Here is a 17,323-nt window from a genome sequence, read left to right as displayed (position 1 = left end):
CCAACTTCTGGGGCTGGGCAGGGGGCAGAGCCTTCTTTGGGGCCAGGTTTTGGGGCTGTCAGTGCCCTCTGGAGTGGGCCCCTGACATGGGAGATGGCAGGCAAGCCCCTGAGATGCAGTGAGGACCTGGAAGAGGCTAGGAGAGAGGGTGGAGGGGGCAGAGGGGTCTTCACCTGCAGGGATGGCTGGGCCTCCTGAGAAGCAGCCAGAATGCCCTACCGCCTGCTGTACCAGCCAGTCCAGGCTGGGTGACTCTGTGGCCAACTCCTTACAGACCCGATGAGGTCTCCCAGATATACCTCTGCTGGCGGGCACTGGCAGGTCTGGGTTGGACTGGGCATGGGTGTGGGGAGGGTGGTGACCCAGTGCTTCATCAGACAGCTGGGAGTACCACCCTGTCTGGCTCCTGGGGACTCCCTCAGTGCAGGGAAATGCTTTCATCCCTGACACTCCCGAAGCCAGGCTACAGTCACCTCTGGCAAGAGACAAGTTCTCTACCCTTGGATCCCATCCAACAAGTTCATTCCCCCACCTCTGATGTGTCAGGAATACTCCTGCCTCCACAACTGTGTTCTCACCATTCCCACCTTCTGGAATGCCACCTCCCCCAGCTTGTCTAAACGTTGCCATTCCTCCCAGCTTAGGTCATAGCCATCGAAAACCCATCAAGCCCTGGGGACCTCCCCCTCCCCTGGTTCTCCTGGCACCCACTGTCTGTCTCTATCACTCACTTTGCATTTGGCATGGGCTGCCTTGTACGGTAGCTCTTAGCTTCTTGTAAAGCAACTAGGTTTTTTAAAAAATTACATACGTATGTGAACAGTTACTACATGCACATGAGTCAAAGTTTTAAAAGGTACCAAAGAGATTTACAAACAGAGAAAATGAGTCTCCTTCCCTTCCCTGTGTCCTAGGCATCTTGTTTCTCTCTCGGTAGACAACGCTGTTAACAAATTTTTTCATTACTGTTTCCTTTCAGAGATATTCTGTGTAAATATAACTGTGTGTGTACACATTTAATGTATGCTTTTTGTTCTATCCTTTTTTATTTTTAAATGAACAGCAAATCTAAGATGGTCCATACCAGTACATGTAGATATGCCTTATTCTTTTTGATGACTAGATAGTATTCCATTGCATAGTATATCATCACTGATTTATCCAGACTGCTATAGGTGGATATTCAGATTGTTGCCCATCTCGTGCTATTAAAAAGTAAAACTGCTATCCTTGTACATACTTCTTTGCACACATGCACAATCAGAAATTCTTGGAATTGGAATCACTACTTATCTTTAATTTTGATACACCTTATATTGCTGTCTGCAAAGGTTATACCAAATCACCCTCCCACTGCTGATGTATGGGAATGCCTATGCCCACAGTCTTGCCCATACAATGTATTCAACTTTTTGATCTTTGTCAGTCATCATGCAACAAGTGAAACAAGTATTTTTTTGCAGCTTTCATTTATAATTCTCCTGTTAGGAATGAAAGCCAGTATTTATTCTCTGAAGGTGCTCTTTGCCCATTTTTTAATTTTGAATTATTTGTCCTTTCTTATTAATTTGTTGGAATTCTTTGTGAACATAGGACCTTAACTCTTTGTCTGATGGATGTGTTCAATATAATTTCTTACTAGTTGTCATTTGTCTATTTCCCAACTAGATATTCATCTCCTTGAGTACAGGGACTATGACTTAAACCTCTTTATATTCCAATTCTTAAAAAAAATAGCCCATAAATGGTAGGTGCTAGAAAAAGAAAGACAGAGATTTGGAACATTTTGGAGTGACCTAATATAACCTATTCCTTCTTCTTGTACCAAGTTTGATCCTTACTCTTTGGGCCAGTCAAGACACCTGTAAACAGCAAAAACTAACACTGGAAATTTAAAAAGCAAATACAGAATAGCATACAGAATCAATTCGGGGCCAAAAAACAAGTCTCAGCAAACAGGCAGGCACCATGGGAAGCTGGACAGACAAGGTCAGGACAAAGGACAGCCTGCCTGGGAGGCCCCTGTCCCCTCAGCCCTTTGCAGTGACCTCACCCCCAACCCTGGCACTGAGGCTGGCAGTTCCTCCTCCAGACACTGGGGGGTGCTGCTTGCTACCACTGCACTGACTGCAGAAGTGTATTCTCAACTGCCCCTGTTTCTCTGTGACTTGCTCCAGGTACAAAGTCCCACCTGGAGTAGCTGATTGGCAGAGCTCATGTCTTTTTGCCTGCGCCCTTATAGCCTAGAGGTCCGGGAGGGCAAGAGTCAGGGCTTTGAGGAGGTGGTGGCCTGCTTCCCATGAAGGCCCACCCAATGGGAATTCTCCAAATGCAGGAAGGAGGCTCAAATGCTAGACAGCCAGGAAAACTGTCATTTAACACCACTACCCTTCTACCTCATGTCCAGCTCAAGCCCTGCTCTTTGGTGAAGACTTCCTGGGCCTCGCAAGCTAAAAGCACTTTTCCAGACTCACATAACCATTATCAGTAACGGTTAAGCTTTTGGCTACTGACTGAAAGTTCTCCAGTTCAAACCCACCCGGTGGCTCTGCAGGAGAAAAGACCTGGTGATCTGCTCTTGTAAAGATATCAGCCTAGGAAACCCTACATGGCAGTTTTGCTCTGTCCTACAGGGTCCCTATGAGTTGTATCCGACTCAGTGGTACACAACAGCAATTATGATGCCAGAGAGAATTTGTACTAATAAAACACCTACCATGTACAACTTCTCATTTGATTTTCAAACAATTCTAGACAGTAGCTATATTTATGGTGAAAAAAACTGAGTCCTCAGAAGTCTGCCCAAGTACATAGCTACTAAATGGCAGTGGTAGGTTGTAACTCAGGTCTGTTTCCAAAGCCTTGGGGTTTCCCTGGAGGCTGTAGTGATGGGCTGGCATCTCATCAAATCTGAATGCTGTGAGGGCAGGGATTGGGTGGCATTCTTTTTGTTTTAAATTTTTATTGTGCTTTAAGTGAAAGTTTACAAATCAAGTCAGCCCCTCATACAAAAATTTATACACACCTTGCTATGTACTCCTAGTTGCTCTCCCTCTAATGAGACAGCACACCCTTCCCTCCACTATTTTCGTGTCCATTCAGCCAGCTTCTAACCTTCTCTGCTCTCTCATCTCCTCCCCAGACAGCAGCTGCCCACATAGTTTCATGTGTCTACTTGATCCAAGAAGCTCACTCTTCACCAGTATCATTTTCTATCCCGTAGTCCAGTCCAATCCCTGTCTGAAGAGTTGGCTTTGGGAACGATTTCTATCTTGGGCTAACAGAAGATCTGGGGACCATGACCTCTGGGGTCCTTCTAGTCTCAGACATTAAGTCTGGTCTTTTTATGAGAATTTGAGGTCTGCATCCCACTGCTCTCCTGCTCCCTCAGAGGTTTTCTGTTGTGTTCCCTGTCAGGGCAGTCATAGTTTGTAGCCAGGCACCACCTAGTTCTTCTAGTCTCAGGCTGATGTAGTTCGTGGTTTATGTGGCCCTTTCTGTCTCTTGGGCTCATAATTACCTTGTGTCTTTAGCGTTCTTCATTATCCTCTGCTCCAGATGGGTTGAGACCAATTGATGCATCTTAGATGGCCGCTTTCCAGAGCTTAAAACCCCAGACACCACTCTCCAAAGTGGGGTGCAGAATGTTTTCTTAATAGATTTTACTATGCCAATTGATTTAGGTGTCCCTCAAAACCATGGTCCCCAAACCCCCTCCCCTGCTACGCTGGCTTTCAAAGCGTTCAGTTTATTCAGGAAACTTCTTTGCTTTTGGTTTAGTCCAGTTGTGCTGACCTCTTCTGTATTGACTGCTGTCTTTCCCTTCACCTAAAGTAGTTCTTATGTACTATCTAATTAGTGAATACCCCTCTCTCCTTCCCTTTGCACTCTCATAACCATCAAAGAATATTTTCTTCTCTGTTTAAACTATTTTTTGAGTTCTTATAGTAGTGGTCTCATACAATATTTGTCCTTTTGTAACTGACTAATTTCACTCAGCATAACGCCTTCCAGATTCCACCATGTTATAAAGTGTTTCATGGATTCATCATTGTTCTTTAGCGATGCATAGTATTCCATTGTGTGAATATACCATAATTTATTTATCCATTCATCCATTGATGGGCACCTTGGTTGCTTCCATCTTTTTGCTATTGTAAACAGTGCTGCAATAAACATGGGTGTGCATGTATCTGCTCGTGTAAAGGCTCTTATTTCTCTAGGATATATTCCAAGGAGTGGGATTGCTGGATCGTATGGTAGTTCTATTTCTAGCTTTTTAAGGAAGCGCCAAATCGATTTCCAAAGTGGTTGTACCATTTTACATTCCCACCAGCAGTGTATAAGTGTTCCAGTCTCTTCACAACCTCTCCAACATTTATTATTTTGTGTTTTTTGGATTGATGCCAGTCTTGTTGGAGTGAGATGGTATCTCATTGTAGTTTTGATTTGCATTTCTCTAATGGCTAATGATCGTGAACATTTCCTCATATATCTGTTAGCTGCCTGAATGTCTTCTTTAGTGAAGTGCCTGTTCATATCCTTTGCCCATTTTTTAATTGGGTTATTTGTCTTTCTGTAGTTAAGTTTTGGCAGTATCATGTAGATTTTAGAGATTAGACACTGATCGGAAATGTCCTAGCTAAAAAATTTTTCCTAGTCTGTAGATAATCTTTTTACTGTTTTGGTGAAGTCTTTGGATGAGCATAGGTGTTTGATTTTTAGGAGCTCTCAGTCATCTAGTTTCTCTTCTGCTGTTTCTGCATTGTTAGTAATGTTTTGTATACTGTTTATGCCATGTATTAGGGTTCCTAGCATTGTCCTTATTTTTTCTTCCATGATCTTTATGGTTTTAGATTGTACATTTAGGTCTTTGATCCATTTTGAGCTCGTTTTTGTGCATAGTGTTCAATTTTTTGCAGATGGAGATCCAGTTATGCCAGCACCATTTGTTAAACAGACTGTCTTTTCCTCATTTAACTGACTCCGGGCCTTTGTCGAATATCAGCTGCTCATACATGCATAGATTTATGTCTGGATTCTCAATTCTGTTCCATTGGCCTATGTATCTGTTGTACCAGTACCAGGCTGTTTTGGCTATTGTGCTGGTATAATAAGTTCTAAAATCAGGTAGAGTGAGGCCTCCCACTTTGTTTTTCTTTTTCAGTAATGCTTTGCTTATCTGGGGACTCTTTCCCTTCCATATGAAGTTGGTGATTTGTTTCTCCATCTCATTAAAAAATGTCATTGGAATTTGGTTGGAATTGCTTTGTATCTATAGATCGCTTTTGGTAAAAAAAAAAATAGACATTTTTATAATGTTAAGCCCTCCTATCCACGAGCAAAGTATGTTTTTCCAGTTATGTAGGTCTCTTTTGGTTTTTGCAGTAGTGTCTTGTAGTTTTCTATGCATAGGTCTTTTACATCTCTGGCAAGATTTGGCCTTCTTTTTTTATACATCCTGGCAGCATCCTGCATGTACAAGATTCTCAATTAATACTTGGGGGCTGGACTGGATGATATCAACCAGGAGCCAGTTCTGGAAGGTTCCTTCACACTCCCATGAGGCCTGAACCCAAGAATAATTCTAAGGTGGAAAAGGGCTAGGCAAGACCAATTTGGAAAGAAACATCTTGAGTGTGGGGCATTCCCTTCTACTGTCGGGAACCTCCCCCAAATGTGTCAAAACTATCAATGCAGGTTGTCCCTGAAGGCAGACGCAGACTTACATCTGTTCATGATTTAATCAGTCAAGATGTAGTTTTGAACCCTTACTACTGCCCTAATACAAAAGTGAGAAAACACAGACAACCTTGCCGTATGGAGTTTACATTCCACTCGGTTAGGCGAATATTAATAATCAAACAAACCAATGCTACTAATTGTATTTCCGACAAGTGTAATGAACGAGAGGCCATGAGATGCTTTAAAAGGCAGAGCTGACCTAGTCAGGTAAGTTAGGGCCGCCTCTTGAGGACTGGGTTGAAGCAAGGGATCTAAAGAACGGGGCAGAGTTAGCCTAGAGCGAGGTCTGTGGGTCCTAGAGGTGTCGATTTTCTTTGGGGTGAGCAACCACTGATTAACACAGGAAAGCAACAGAGGGACCAGGGGCCGGGAGACGTGCTTGCGGGACGTCCCTGTCTCTCCGTTTTTGCGAGTGCGTCACGGCTCGATGGCGCCCGCGGCGATCTCCCAGGTCTGATCCCGGGGTGACGTAGTCAGGGTACTAGCCCAAAATAGCAGGCTCCACCCATCTCCCGGCAGCCCTTGCAGCAGACCCCTCTCCCCCCCCCCGCCCTCTCCACCGGGTGACAAGCCGAGTCGGCCTCTCCGGTCTCTGGTAGTTTCCGTGCCGCTGACGCACGCTTGAGCGCACAGCTGGACCTGGAGCGTCTTACGCAGTTGCCGCGAGCCGGGCGCCGGTGCCAGACGGTTCCCGGCGGGGGCAGGGGCGGGCCGCTGCAGGAGGAGGTGCGGGCGGGGGCCAGCTGGGGCTGGGGGCCCTGGGCCGGGCAGCTGAACTGCGGGGGCTCCCATAGGGCTTCCCGGACCTGGGCACCGAGATAGCCCGCGGCCCCGGCCTGCGGGGGCCGATAAGGCTGCCGGAGGAAGCCTAGTCATCGGCCGCAAACAGAGCCCCGTGAGCTCTGCTGTCCCACCTGGGAGCATCCCCGCCCTCCCAGGGGATATCCAGCCCCGGGAAAGGGCTCATGGTGCTGTCTGCCTGACTGCTTCTCTCCTGCAGCCCTGAGGAGGCCCGCCTGACTTTTGACGAGTTACCATGGCATCCTACTACGAGATCCTAGAAGTGCCGCGAAGTGCGTCTCCTGATGACATCAAGAAGGCGTAAGTGCCTCCGCTGCACATCAGAAAACCTCCTACCCATCCTGCCCCAACCAGGGGCTCTTCAGAGGTAGTGCCGAGAGAACCAGGTTCTTAGGAAGGCCTGGGAGCCCCTAGGATAGTGAAACTTGTAGGGAGGAAGAGTAGAAGGAGAAAGTCCACAGTGCGGAGAGGCTCTGCTGGGAGCTTCACTGTGGGTCCTTCTCTGGCGAACCCTCCCTTTCCCTCCCCTCCCCTCCCCTCCCCTCCCCTCCCCTCCCCTCCCCCCCTCCCCTCCCCTTCCCTCCCCTCCCCTCCCCTCCCCTCCCCTCCCCCCCTCCCCTCCCCTTCCCTCCCCTCCCCTCCCCTTCCCTCCCCTCCCCTCCCCTTCCCTCCCCTCCCCCTCTTGCTACCCTAGATATGGGCTGCCTCAGGTGCAGCCCCCTGAGCCCCAGAGAGCCCCAGGGAGGGTTTAGGACTGCGACTTCCTCAGACTCACACTACCAACAACTATTACAGGTGTTCCTAGCACTGGCTGCAGAGAGGAGAGGTAGGGGGAACCCCATTAAAACCTGACAACAGAGGCAGCCTTAGCATCTGGGATGGATGGGGACCTGAGTGGTGACAAGACAATGACAGGTTAATGGAAAGATGGGTCTTCAGGAAGTGCCTGATCCTCCCCTCTGAACCCTCTTCCTGCAGGTACCGGCGGAAGGCTCTACAGTGGCACCCAGACAAGAACCCGGATAATAAAGAGTTTGCTGAGAAGAAGTTTAAGGAGGTGGCGGAGGCATATGAAGTGCTGTCTGACAGTAAGGGCGGGGGTCAGAGCCAGGCCCAGCACATCACCCCCATTTCAGGCCCCATTTCACTCCTTCCCAAGGCCGTGCCTCCCTCACTGCAGTCTCCTCCATGCCATTTCCAGCCTTGTATTCCAGGTGCCCCCCTTTCTGGACTTTTTGCCTTTGCTTCGGTTCAAATCATCATCAACTATGTGCAAAGTCAGGAGCCCTGGTGGTGCTGTGGTTAAGCACTCAGCTGCTAACTGAAAGGTTGGTGGTTCGAACCCACCAGCCAGCCAGTCCATCAAAGAAAGATGTGGCAGTCTGCTTCCATAAAGACCTACAGCCTTGGAAACCCTATGGTGCAGCTCTACTCTGTTCTACAGGGTTTTTCTGAGTCAGAATTGACTTGATTTTCTTGGTTTATGTGCAAAGCATCTTTTCATTCCTTCCCTGACCCTCTATGTTCAGTGTCTGCTCCCAGCACTCCCCAGGGCCTGGGAGGAGCAGCTGGGTCCTACAAGGGGAAGGAAGCAGGGCAGGTAGCTGATGTGAAGTGAGCCTGTGCTGTGCCAGGCACTGGTGGGTGCTTTCCCATGTAACCTCTGAGACTCCTCACAGTGATTCTACGAGGTAGGCTTCATCACCCCCATTTTATGTACCAAGGAAACTGAGGCTGAGAGAGCTGAAGTAACTTGCTCAAGGTCACTCAGAGCTGGAATATGAATCCGGATCTGTCTTTCATTCATTCATTCAAAAAATACTCATTGAATGCTTACTGTGCTGGGCACTTGCCAGGTATTGGAGAGACAGTGGAGGAAAAGCAGACACTCTCTTTGTCCTGATGGGTTTATCATATTCTGTGGCCAGGGAAGACAGACAATAACCAGGTAAATACATAGACAAGATTATAGATCGTGAAGAGTATTTCAAAGCAAAGTAACAGGGTGAAATGATAGAGAATAATGGGTACCTAGTTTTGTTAGGATGGTCACAGAAGGCCTCTGCGGAGGTGACATTTAGGCTGAGCTTTGACTAGTAATAACATAATAATTAGCTAATAGTCATTGAATGTTTAAAGGAGCCCTGGTGGTGCAGTGGTTAAAGCGATGAACTGTTAACCAAAAGATTGGCGATTCAAAACCACCAGCCGCTCTGTGGGAGAAAGATGTGGCAGTCTGCTTCCGTTGAGATTTACAGCCTTGGAAACCCTATGGGGTTGCTATGAGTCGGAATAGACTCGATGGGAATGAGTTTTTTTTTGTTGTTGTATTGAATGCTTACTATGTGCCAGGCACTGTGCTAAGGAGTTTGTGTGGGCTATCTCCTTTATAGGGTCGCTATGAGTCGGAATCGACTCGATGGCACTAGGTTTGGTTTTGTTTTGTTTTGTTTTTGGTTTATCTCATTTAATCTTTACAACAACTCTATGAGGTAGGTCCTATTATGTCCATTTTATAGATAGCTGTGTGAAGGGCTGAGCTGATGCAAAAATCTATAGCCTGTGCACCCTGCCGCCCCCAAGTCCCAGTCCCTGGGCAATCCTCTGAAGGGCCTAGCCTGGGAGGGGAAGTGGGGGTGCGTCAAGATCATCAGACCAGGCAGAGGGAGCAATGAGCTTGTTTCTCTTTCCAGAGTGTAAGCGGGAGATCTATGACCGTTACGGCCGGGAGGGGCTGACAGGGGCAGGTAAGTGAAGCACTGGGGCCCAGGGGTGGATGTGGGCGGGGGGGACAGATACAAGGGATGTTTTGTGAGGCTCCTGGCCTTGCCGTGGGTGGGGTCCCCTAGCACAGGGCCAGGTGCATCCCCACTGCCCACTATGTCTCTCCTTCAAGGAACTGGCCCGTCTCGCGAGGAAGCTGGTGGTGGTGGACCTGGTTTCACCTTCACCTTCCGCAGCCCTGAGGAGGTCTTCCGGGAGTTCTTCGGCAGTGGAGACCCTTTTGCGGAGCTCTTTGGTGAGTGGACTTAGGCGACACCTGCCTGGCTGAACTTTCCCCTCCAGACCTCTCCATCCCTCAGCTGGGAGACCCTTAGACAGCAGGCTGAATTGTTGTTAGTTGCCAATAAGTCAGCTCCAACTCGTGACAACCTTAAGTACAACAGAACGGAACATTGCCTGGTCCTGTGCTATCTTCATGATTGTTTGTATGTTTGAGTCCATTGTTGTAGCTATGTGTCAGTCCACCTCATTGAAGGTTTCCCTTATTTTTGCTGACTCTCTACCAAGCATGATATCCTTCTCCGGCGATCAGTCCTTCCTGATTAGGCTGAGAGGGAAGCTGAATTCCATAGGCAGAAAGATTTTGTGGGGGTTGGTCCAGTGAGCACAGGGAAAGAACCTTACACATGCCATGACCCACGTGACCCTACAGTGACCCGCCTTATTCAATAGTAACAACAGTAGTACATTGTTAGTCCTCCACAATGACAGCCATGAAAGCAGTACTGAAAGCATCATGTGACAGTAATAATAAAATTGCAAACAACAACAGATACTGGGTTTTGGAATGATTAGTATGTGCCAAGTTTTTTATATTCTTTGATCCTCTCATGAACTGAGGGAGGTGGATAATTTTGTCCCCATTTACAGATGAGAAAACGGAGGCAGTGTCAAGTGACTTGTTTAGAGTCACACAGCAAATGGCAGTGCTGGGACTCAAAGCCGTGTCTACCTGACTTTACATCCTGCTTATCTGTCTCTCTGAAGGAGTCTGCGCTTCTCCCTCCTTCATCCCCTTCCTCTCTTTCTTCCTTGGTATTTTTTATACTATTGATAGTCAAGCTTTTCATGAGCAGTATTAAAAAGGAATTCAATTTGTAAATAAACCCAAGGAAAAAAAATTAGAAATATACCCAGTTGCTTAGCAGTTTATATTTCTGGACTTAAAAGCAGAGTTCACACATTTCTGGGGAGAAAACTGTTTACCAGATGACTGCAGTCTGCTTACTTGTTGCAGATGACCTGGGCCCCTTCTCAGAGCTTCAGAGCCGGGGCCCCCGACACTCCGGCCCCTTCTTTACCTTCTCTTCTTCCTTCCCTGGGCACTCTGGTAAGTGCTGCCCCTCCCCACTTTTGCAAGATTTGGGGCATGGAACCCCTGGCCTCAGCAGCTGGTTCCTTTTCTAAGCCTTCTCTGCTGTGTATCTCGAGCCTCCAGAGTTCCTTGGCCCTTTGTGACTGCAGTGGACAGCATACAACTTGGTCTAATAACCTCTTCTTTTCCTCTTTGTCTCCATGCCAGATTTCTCCTCCTCATCTTTCTCCTTCAGTCCTGGTGCTGGTGCTTTTCGCTCCGTTTCTACATCCACCACCTTTGTCCAAGGACACCGCATCACCACACGCAGGTGAGGGCTCCTGCTGGGACCATTCAGGGTGGAGGGTTCTGGGAGCTGGGGGTGAGGGGAAAAGGTGGAAGATACACCTATCAACAACTAGAGATAAGCTTCTTGAGGGCAGAGCCCAGTCTGTCCTGTACACTGCAGCAGCCCAGAGCCTGGACCAGTGCCTGCAGGGTTCAGTAAATGAATTGTCCTGTCTCCCACAGAATCATGGAAAATGGGCAGGAACGGGTGGAAGTGGAGGAGGACGGGCAGCTGAAGTCAGTCACGATCAATGGTGAGGAACTGCTCTGCCACCCATCCCCCAGCAGGAAGCCTCCACCCCAGGGCCCGAAGTCTCTTACCCAAACAGCTCCTCTCTGAACTCTCTTGGGTGGAGAAGGGATGGCAGCCACAGAATTGGCAGGATTTGAGATGACGATCCTGGGCAAGGGGGCAGAGATGGGGGAGTGAGGAGTCTCCAGAAGGGCCAGCTACTCACCATTATAATTAGTGGGGTGCCCTACATTTGCAAAACATTTTACTATTTTTAAAGCCCTTGCGCATGTACGTATCCCCTTTATTCTTAAAACATCCCAGGAGTATAAGCCGGGCCGATGGTATTGGCCCTATTTTTCAATTAAGGAGACTGATCTTCAGCAAGATTAAGGGATCCTAACTTCCAAGTAAGGATCCCTGGTGGCACAGTGGTTAAGCCCTTGGCTGCTAACCAAAGGGTCATCATTTCGAACCCACCAGCCACTCCATAGGAGAAAAACATGGTAGTCTGCTTCAGTAAAGATTGCAGCCTTGTAAACCTATGGGGCAGTTCTATTGTTGTTAGGTGCTATCGAGTCAATTCTGACTCATAATGACCCTATGTACAACAGAACAAAACATTACCTGGTCCCGTGCCATCCTTGCAGTCATTGCTATGTTTGAGCCCATTGTTGCAGCCAACCATCTCGTAGAGGGTCTTCGTCTTTTTTACTGACCCTCTACTATATCAAGCATGATGTCCTTCTCCAGGGACTGATCCTTCCTGATAACATGTCCAAAGTACATAATACAAAGTCTCACCATCCTCCCTTCAAAGGAGGATTCTGGCTGTATTTCTTCCAGGACAGATTTATTTGTTCTTCTGGCAGTCCATGGTATATTCAGTATTCTTCACCAACACCATAATTTAAATGCATCAATTCTTCGGTCTTCCTTATTCATTGCTTTCACATTCATATGAGGTGATTGAAAATACCAAGGGGGAGTTTTACCCTGGCCTATAGGTCGCTGTGAGTCGGAATTGACTTCAAGGCAATGGGTTTAACTCCCAACTAGCCCCAGGCCCAAGGCTCTTTCCTACTAAATAAGGGATAAGGCCAGGAATCAACCGCAGGATAGATGATTCCCAGAGCTGAATTCTTCCCATGACACCAGGATCATCACCACAGCTAACCTTTCATGTCTGCTGGAACAGAGAGCACTGTATACTAAGTACTTTACATGGGTTGTCGTATTTAATTCTTATAATGATTTGACTGGAGCCCTGGTGGCGCAGTGGTTAAGAACTATGGATGCTAACCAAAAGGTCAACAGTTTGAATCTACCAGCTGCTCCTCGGAGTTCTATTCCATCCTATAGGGTCGCTGTGAGTTGGAATTGACTCCATGGCAATGGGTTTAACTCCCAAGTTGGAATCAACTCAATGGCAGTGGGTTTTGTTTTTTTTTTTAATGATTTGATTATATAGGTGCTATCATCATTCCCAGGTCGCTGGGTGGTACAGATGATTTGTACTTGACTACTAACCTAAAGGTTAGTGGTTCAAACCTACCCAGTGGCACCTGGGAAAAAAGACCTGAGGATCTGCTTCTGTAAAGATCGTTGTTGTTATTAGTTGCCATCAAGTCAATTCTGACTCATGGCAAGCCCACATGTGCACAGCAGAACTGCTTCACAGGGTTTTCAAGGCTGTGACCTTTTGGAAGCAGATCTCTGGGCCTAAGGAGTTGTTTAGGGAAGAGGCTTCAGGCCCTGGGGTTGAAGTGCCACTGGGTGAGTTCAAACTACCAACTTTTTGGCTAGTAGTTGAGCACGTAACCATTTACACCAAGCAGGGACTTCTCCGTGAAGATTACAGCCAAGAAAATCCAATGGAGCAGTTCTACTCTGTAACAGTGGGGTCAACATGAGTGGGAATCGACTCAACAGCAATGGGTTTTTTATTTTAAATCATCATTCCCATTTTATAGTTGAGGAAAGGGAGGCTTATGGTGCCCGAGTAACTTGCCCAAGCAGACAGAGGTAGTACCTGGTGGAGCTGAATACCTGCCATGCTTATGTGTGCCAGTCCTGAAGGAGGGCTGTAAATGTCCGCATTGTTACTGCATGAATCAGCCTGGCAGATGCCCCTGGCCTGGGTTGGGGGGCTTCACAGTGGCCATGCCTTCTGCAGGTGTCCCTGATGACCTGGCACTGGGCTTGGAGCTGAGCCGTCGTGAGCAGCAACAGTCGGTCACCTCCAGGTCTGGGGGCACGCAGGTCCAGCAGACCCCCATCTCAACCCCCTCTGACGACTTCTCTGAGGATGATGAGGACCTGCAGCTTGCCATGGCCTTCAGCCTGTCAGAGATGGAGGCAGCTGGGAAGAAACCAGCAGGTGGGCGGGGGGCACAGCGACGACGGCAGGGGCGGCCCAAAGCCCAGCACCAAAATCTGGGTGATGGGGGGACCCATGAGGGTACGAGGGGTGAGGCAGCCAGGCCCAGCCCAGCTCAGGAGGAGAAGCCTTCTCGCTGCCTCATCCTCTGAACACCAAGCCCAACCTGACCTGGTTCTGGTCCTGACTAGGGATCCATCTCTTACTGTCAGGGAGCAGAGAGGGGTGTGGTCTGAGTTCAGGAGTCCCTTGCCAACCCCATGCTCCTGCCACCAGCTTGCCTCCCAGACCCACCCTCACGCCAGTGTGGACTTGGGATTCTGTGCTCAGCCCAGGACTGATAGGTCCCTGGCAGAAGCCCAGGGTGGGGGCCTCAGGGCAGGGAAGGGCCTGAGAGCCTGGATGCACTTATTGGCTGGGGAGCTTCTGAGGTGTATTCATGGTTTGGGCTGGGCATCTGGTGACCAGGTCCCCAGCTGCCTGTGCTGCTGACAGGTTGAGGAAGGAGGACTTGGCCTGGATTCTCGGAGCCCGAGTTAGCAGCTATGCTGGGCAGTGCCAGCTGAGGGGAGTCTCCTGCTCTCCTTGTCCAGCTCCCCACCTTGGTCTCTGTGCAGTGCTGAGCTCTGACTACTACTGTTGCTTCCTTTCTGGTGCTGCTGCTGCTTCTCACTCTTCTTCCAACTCCCTGCCAGCTACATCGCTTGCTTTCACTGTCTTCTGGCTAGGACTCCCTCCTTCCTTCCTTCCCCAAGAAGGCCTCAGTGTGGTGAGGAAGATGCTGGGGCCGGTAGGGCTGTGAGTTCTTCTGGGGAGGCTACCTGGGTGAGGCGGGAGCCTTTTGGCCATATAGATTTGGAACCAGAGTCCACTCCTTCTCGCTGCCTCCACTTGCCCCCAGCCCTGGGACTAGGCAGAGGTGAGGCTGGCTGACCTCAGAGAGGTGGGATAGGGCCAAGGTGACCCAGGAGGGGGGCCTAGGAAGGTATTATTAACCCATACCACTCCCCCACCCAGGGTTCAGGGAGAGGCCACAGGGCTAGCCCAGGCCTGCATGCTCAGCTCCACCTCCACGGCTTTCTGTTGACCCTCTTTCCTGTCACCCGTCCCTCGCTCTCTCCCCAGATGTATTCTGAACTGGATGTCCGGGACCCAGAGTCGCTGCACAGTTCCAACGGGACAGCGCCCACCCCCGTGCGCTGGGAGGGGACCCTCATTCTTCTCCCTCACCCGCCCCAGAGCGTAGAGCCGGGGCCTGGGTGGCGGGCGGGACCGGGTGGGAGCCGGTACGTCAGTAGTCTTGGTCTGTAAACTCTTCCCTAGGTGGTTGGTGCTGTCTTTCTGGGACTACAAGTCCCAGAATGCAACGCACCCTGCCTTATTTGTGAATCTGACAGACCCTGCTTGGGGGAGGCGGTGCGTGTTGTGGAGCTGTGCATCTTGGGATATGTAGTGTGGCCCGTCATTGGTTGTGGGAGTGAGATGGGGCAATCTTGTCAGGTGATTTGTCCCTGTAGGAGGTGGTGAGGATGTGGATGAAGGGGTAAGGGGCCGAGTCTCCGTTCCGCTGACACCTCTCGCGAAGCCCAAGGTTAGAGTGTACAAGTCAAAGCCGAAGCACCTCCCGTGGGCAGTCGGGGTTCTGAAGAACAGGCCGGTCCCAGCAGGACCGGTGGGGCAGGGCGAGGCCCAGAAAGCGATGGGCCGGGGCTGGCCTCGAGCGGGGTGGCCGTCGCCGCGGAGAGTGTGCGTAAGGCCGGGATGGCTGTGTGATGGGGAGCTCCGGGCATGTTGCTGCTTGTATGGCTTTCTCTGGCCTCTGACCCTGCTGTCCATTTTTCTCTCCAACATCGCAGATGAGCCGCCTCTCCTCCTCCCTCTCTGGGGAGCCCAGGGGCCAGGGAGGGGAGCGGGGTGTCGTCAGCCCCTGTAACATTTAACCTCAGATACCTATCGAAGCCCGCTGGGCTGAGCGCAGACCGAGGGGGAAACACTGGAAGTCAATAAAGCTGAGTTCTGAGAGCATGGTGGTGCGCTGTGTTTCTCCTTTCTTGGGTGACCTGGGAGGGCCCTGTACGACCAATAGCCAACGCTTCAGGCCTCACACCTCCCTCTGTTGCCCAGATAGCTAGAGGTGCAGCCCATCTCAGCGAACGGTAGAAAGTCCCCTTTTTAATACCAGGTTGCCCTCCCCAAGTATGTCGCAGAATCTTGAGAAATGCTTACATTCTGCTGCTCTGGCCTCTTGGGGCCTCACAAACGGTTGTTTCCCCTAAGTGGGAACGATGCGTTCACAGTGCAGCTAGGACCAGACTAAGCTAAGACTTGACTGGAGGCATGGGGACAGCAGGAAGCAGGTGTGATGTGGTGAAAACCTTTAACAAAGTATACACTCCTAAGGTCCGTAGAAGGAACCCCAGTGGTGCAGTGGTTAGTGCTCAGCCACTAACCAAAAGTTTAGCGGTACAAACCTACCAGCCACTTCTCCGGAGAAAGATGTGGCAGTCTGCTTCTGTAAAGACTACAGCCTTAGAAACCCTATGGGGGCAGTTCTACCCTGCCCTATACGGTTGTTATGAGTTACAATCTACTTAGCAATGGTTTGGTTTTGGTTTTAACTAAAGTCCATAGATTGAGCCTCTCCACGGGTTTCCTTCACTCACAGCCAGTGGGGAGTTTCAGAGGCCTGCCTTCCCTACCTGGAGTGGCACAAGTCCACCCCAACCAGGGTCCAGGCCCCAAGCTCATCAAAACTCAGGGAGGAAAGGTGCCCATCCCCTTTGCCCCACAGGAGAAGCACCTTTATGTTGCCAAGTAGGGCGATGTGGCCCCCCCCGGCTCTCCCTTCCAGGATAGGTGCTTTGGTTCATCTGTGCACAGACAAAGAGCCTGTAATATATTTTTCTCAAAGCAAGCAGATTGCTCTGAAAGAGGAATTAATGCCTTCATCTTTAGAGAGAGAGAATCTGCTAGAAGTTTATAAAATGGCTGTTTTCCCCACTTCTAGCCTTGAAAACAAACAGTTGGAGTTGAGTCTCAATAGAGCCCAGGTGAGACAATAGGAGGGGCCTGTAGTGTCTGAGCTGGCCCCTTCACTCCCTGCTCAGGGTAGATGGTATTGGCCTTATTTTTCATTTGAGGAACTCCCAAATGGCCCCAGGCCCAAGGCTCTTTGTGCTCCATTTTTGCATCTACCACCTTTGTCCAAGGTGAGAGCTGCTCCTGAGATCCTACAAGGTGGAGGGTTGTGGAAGCTGACGGTGGGAGAGAAGGGGAAAAAGTACCCTTGCCCCAGGTGCACACCAGTTCTGACAACTCACAGGCTGGCCTACAGTGTTTTGCTACAGAGATGCCCAATAGCAGAGCAGCTGGGGCTGAGGGGAGACAATGAGGCCACAGCTGAACAGGAGGGGCACGGTCTACTGGCCTCAAACCCGATCATTATAGCCTCACTGGGCACCTGAGCCTGTATCCCCTCCTTCAGTTCTAACCTCAGTCCTGCATGACACACAGTATTCCTGAGGCCCAAGGGTATGCAGCAGCTGCCTAGGAACTGAGAGGAGAGACACTCAAGTGAAGACGTTAAGCACACCGAGGTTTGAATCCTAGCTCCACCACTTACAAGTCGGGCTACCTTGGGCAAGTTGCTTATCACATCTGTGCCAAAATTTCTTCATCTGTAAAATGGGGCTAATAATAGTACCCACATGGTAGCATTGTGAAGATTAAACAAGTTAAT

At 49.6% G+C, this 17,323-nt stretch overlaps 1 protein-coding gene across 4 annotated transcripts; it reads left to right on the top strand.

Moving 5' to 3' along the window:
• The first annotated feature begins 6,355 nt into the window (after positions 1-6,355).
• Positions 6,356-17,318, top strand: DNAJB2 (DnaJ heat shock protein family (Hsp40) member B2). 4 transcript variants are annotated; one of them, XM_064286657.1, is made up of 9 exons: positions 6,356-6,471; positions 6,746-6,846; positions 7,525-7,634; positions 9,240-9,293; positions 9,443-9,565; positions 10,568-10,660; positions 10,853-10,955; positions 11,156-11,226; positions 13,381-17,318. In XM_064286657.1, exons 2-9 carry the CDS (start codon positions 6,782-6,784, stop codon positions 13,734-13,736), a joined length of 975 nt encoding a protein of 324 aa, XP_064142727.1. In that variant the 5' UTR covers positions 6,356-6,471; positions 6,746-6,781; the 3' UTR covers positions 13,737-17,318. The 4 variants fall into 4 exon arrangements, with proteins under 4 accessions (XP_064142727.1, XP_064142726.1, XP_023397020.2 ...); XM_023541252.2 differs by lacking the exon at positions 6,356-6,471 and having other exon boundaries at positions 6,495-6,846; positions 13,381-13,584; positions 14,710-17,318; XM_064286656.1 differs by lacking the exon at positions 6,356-6,471 and having other exon boundaries at positions 6,492-6,846.
• Positions 17,319-17,323: the final 5 nt, after the last annotated feature.

Source organism: Loxodonta africana, chromosome 6 (genome assembly GCF_030014295.1).
Source record: "Loxodonta africana isolate mLoxAfr1 chromosome 6, mLoxAfr1.hap2, whole genome shotgun sequence".
NCBI classification, from domain to species: Eukaryota; Metazoa; Chordata; class Mammalia; order Proboscidea; family Elephantidae; genus Loxodonta; species Loxodonta africana.
This window is presented reverse-complemented; position numbering and strand designations above follow the sequence as displayed.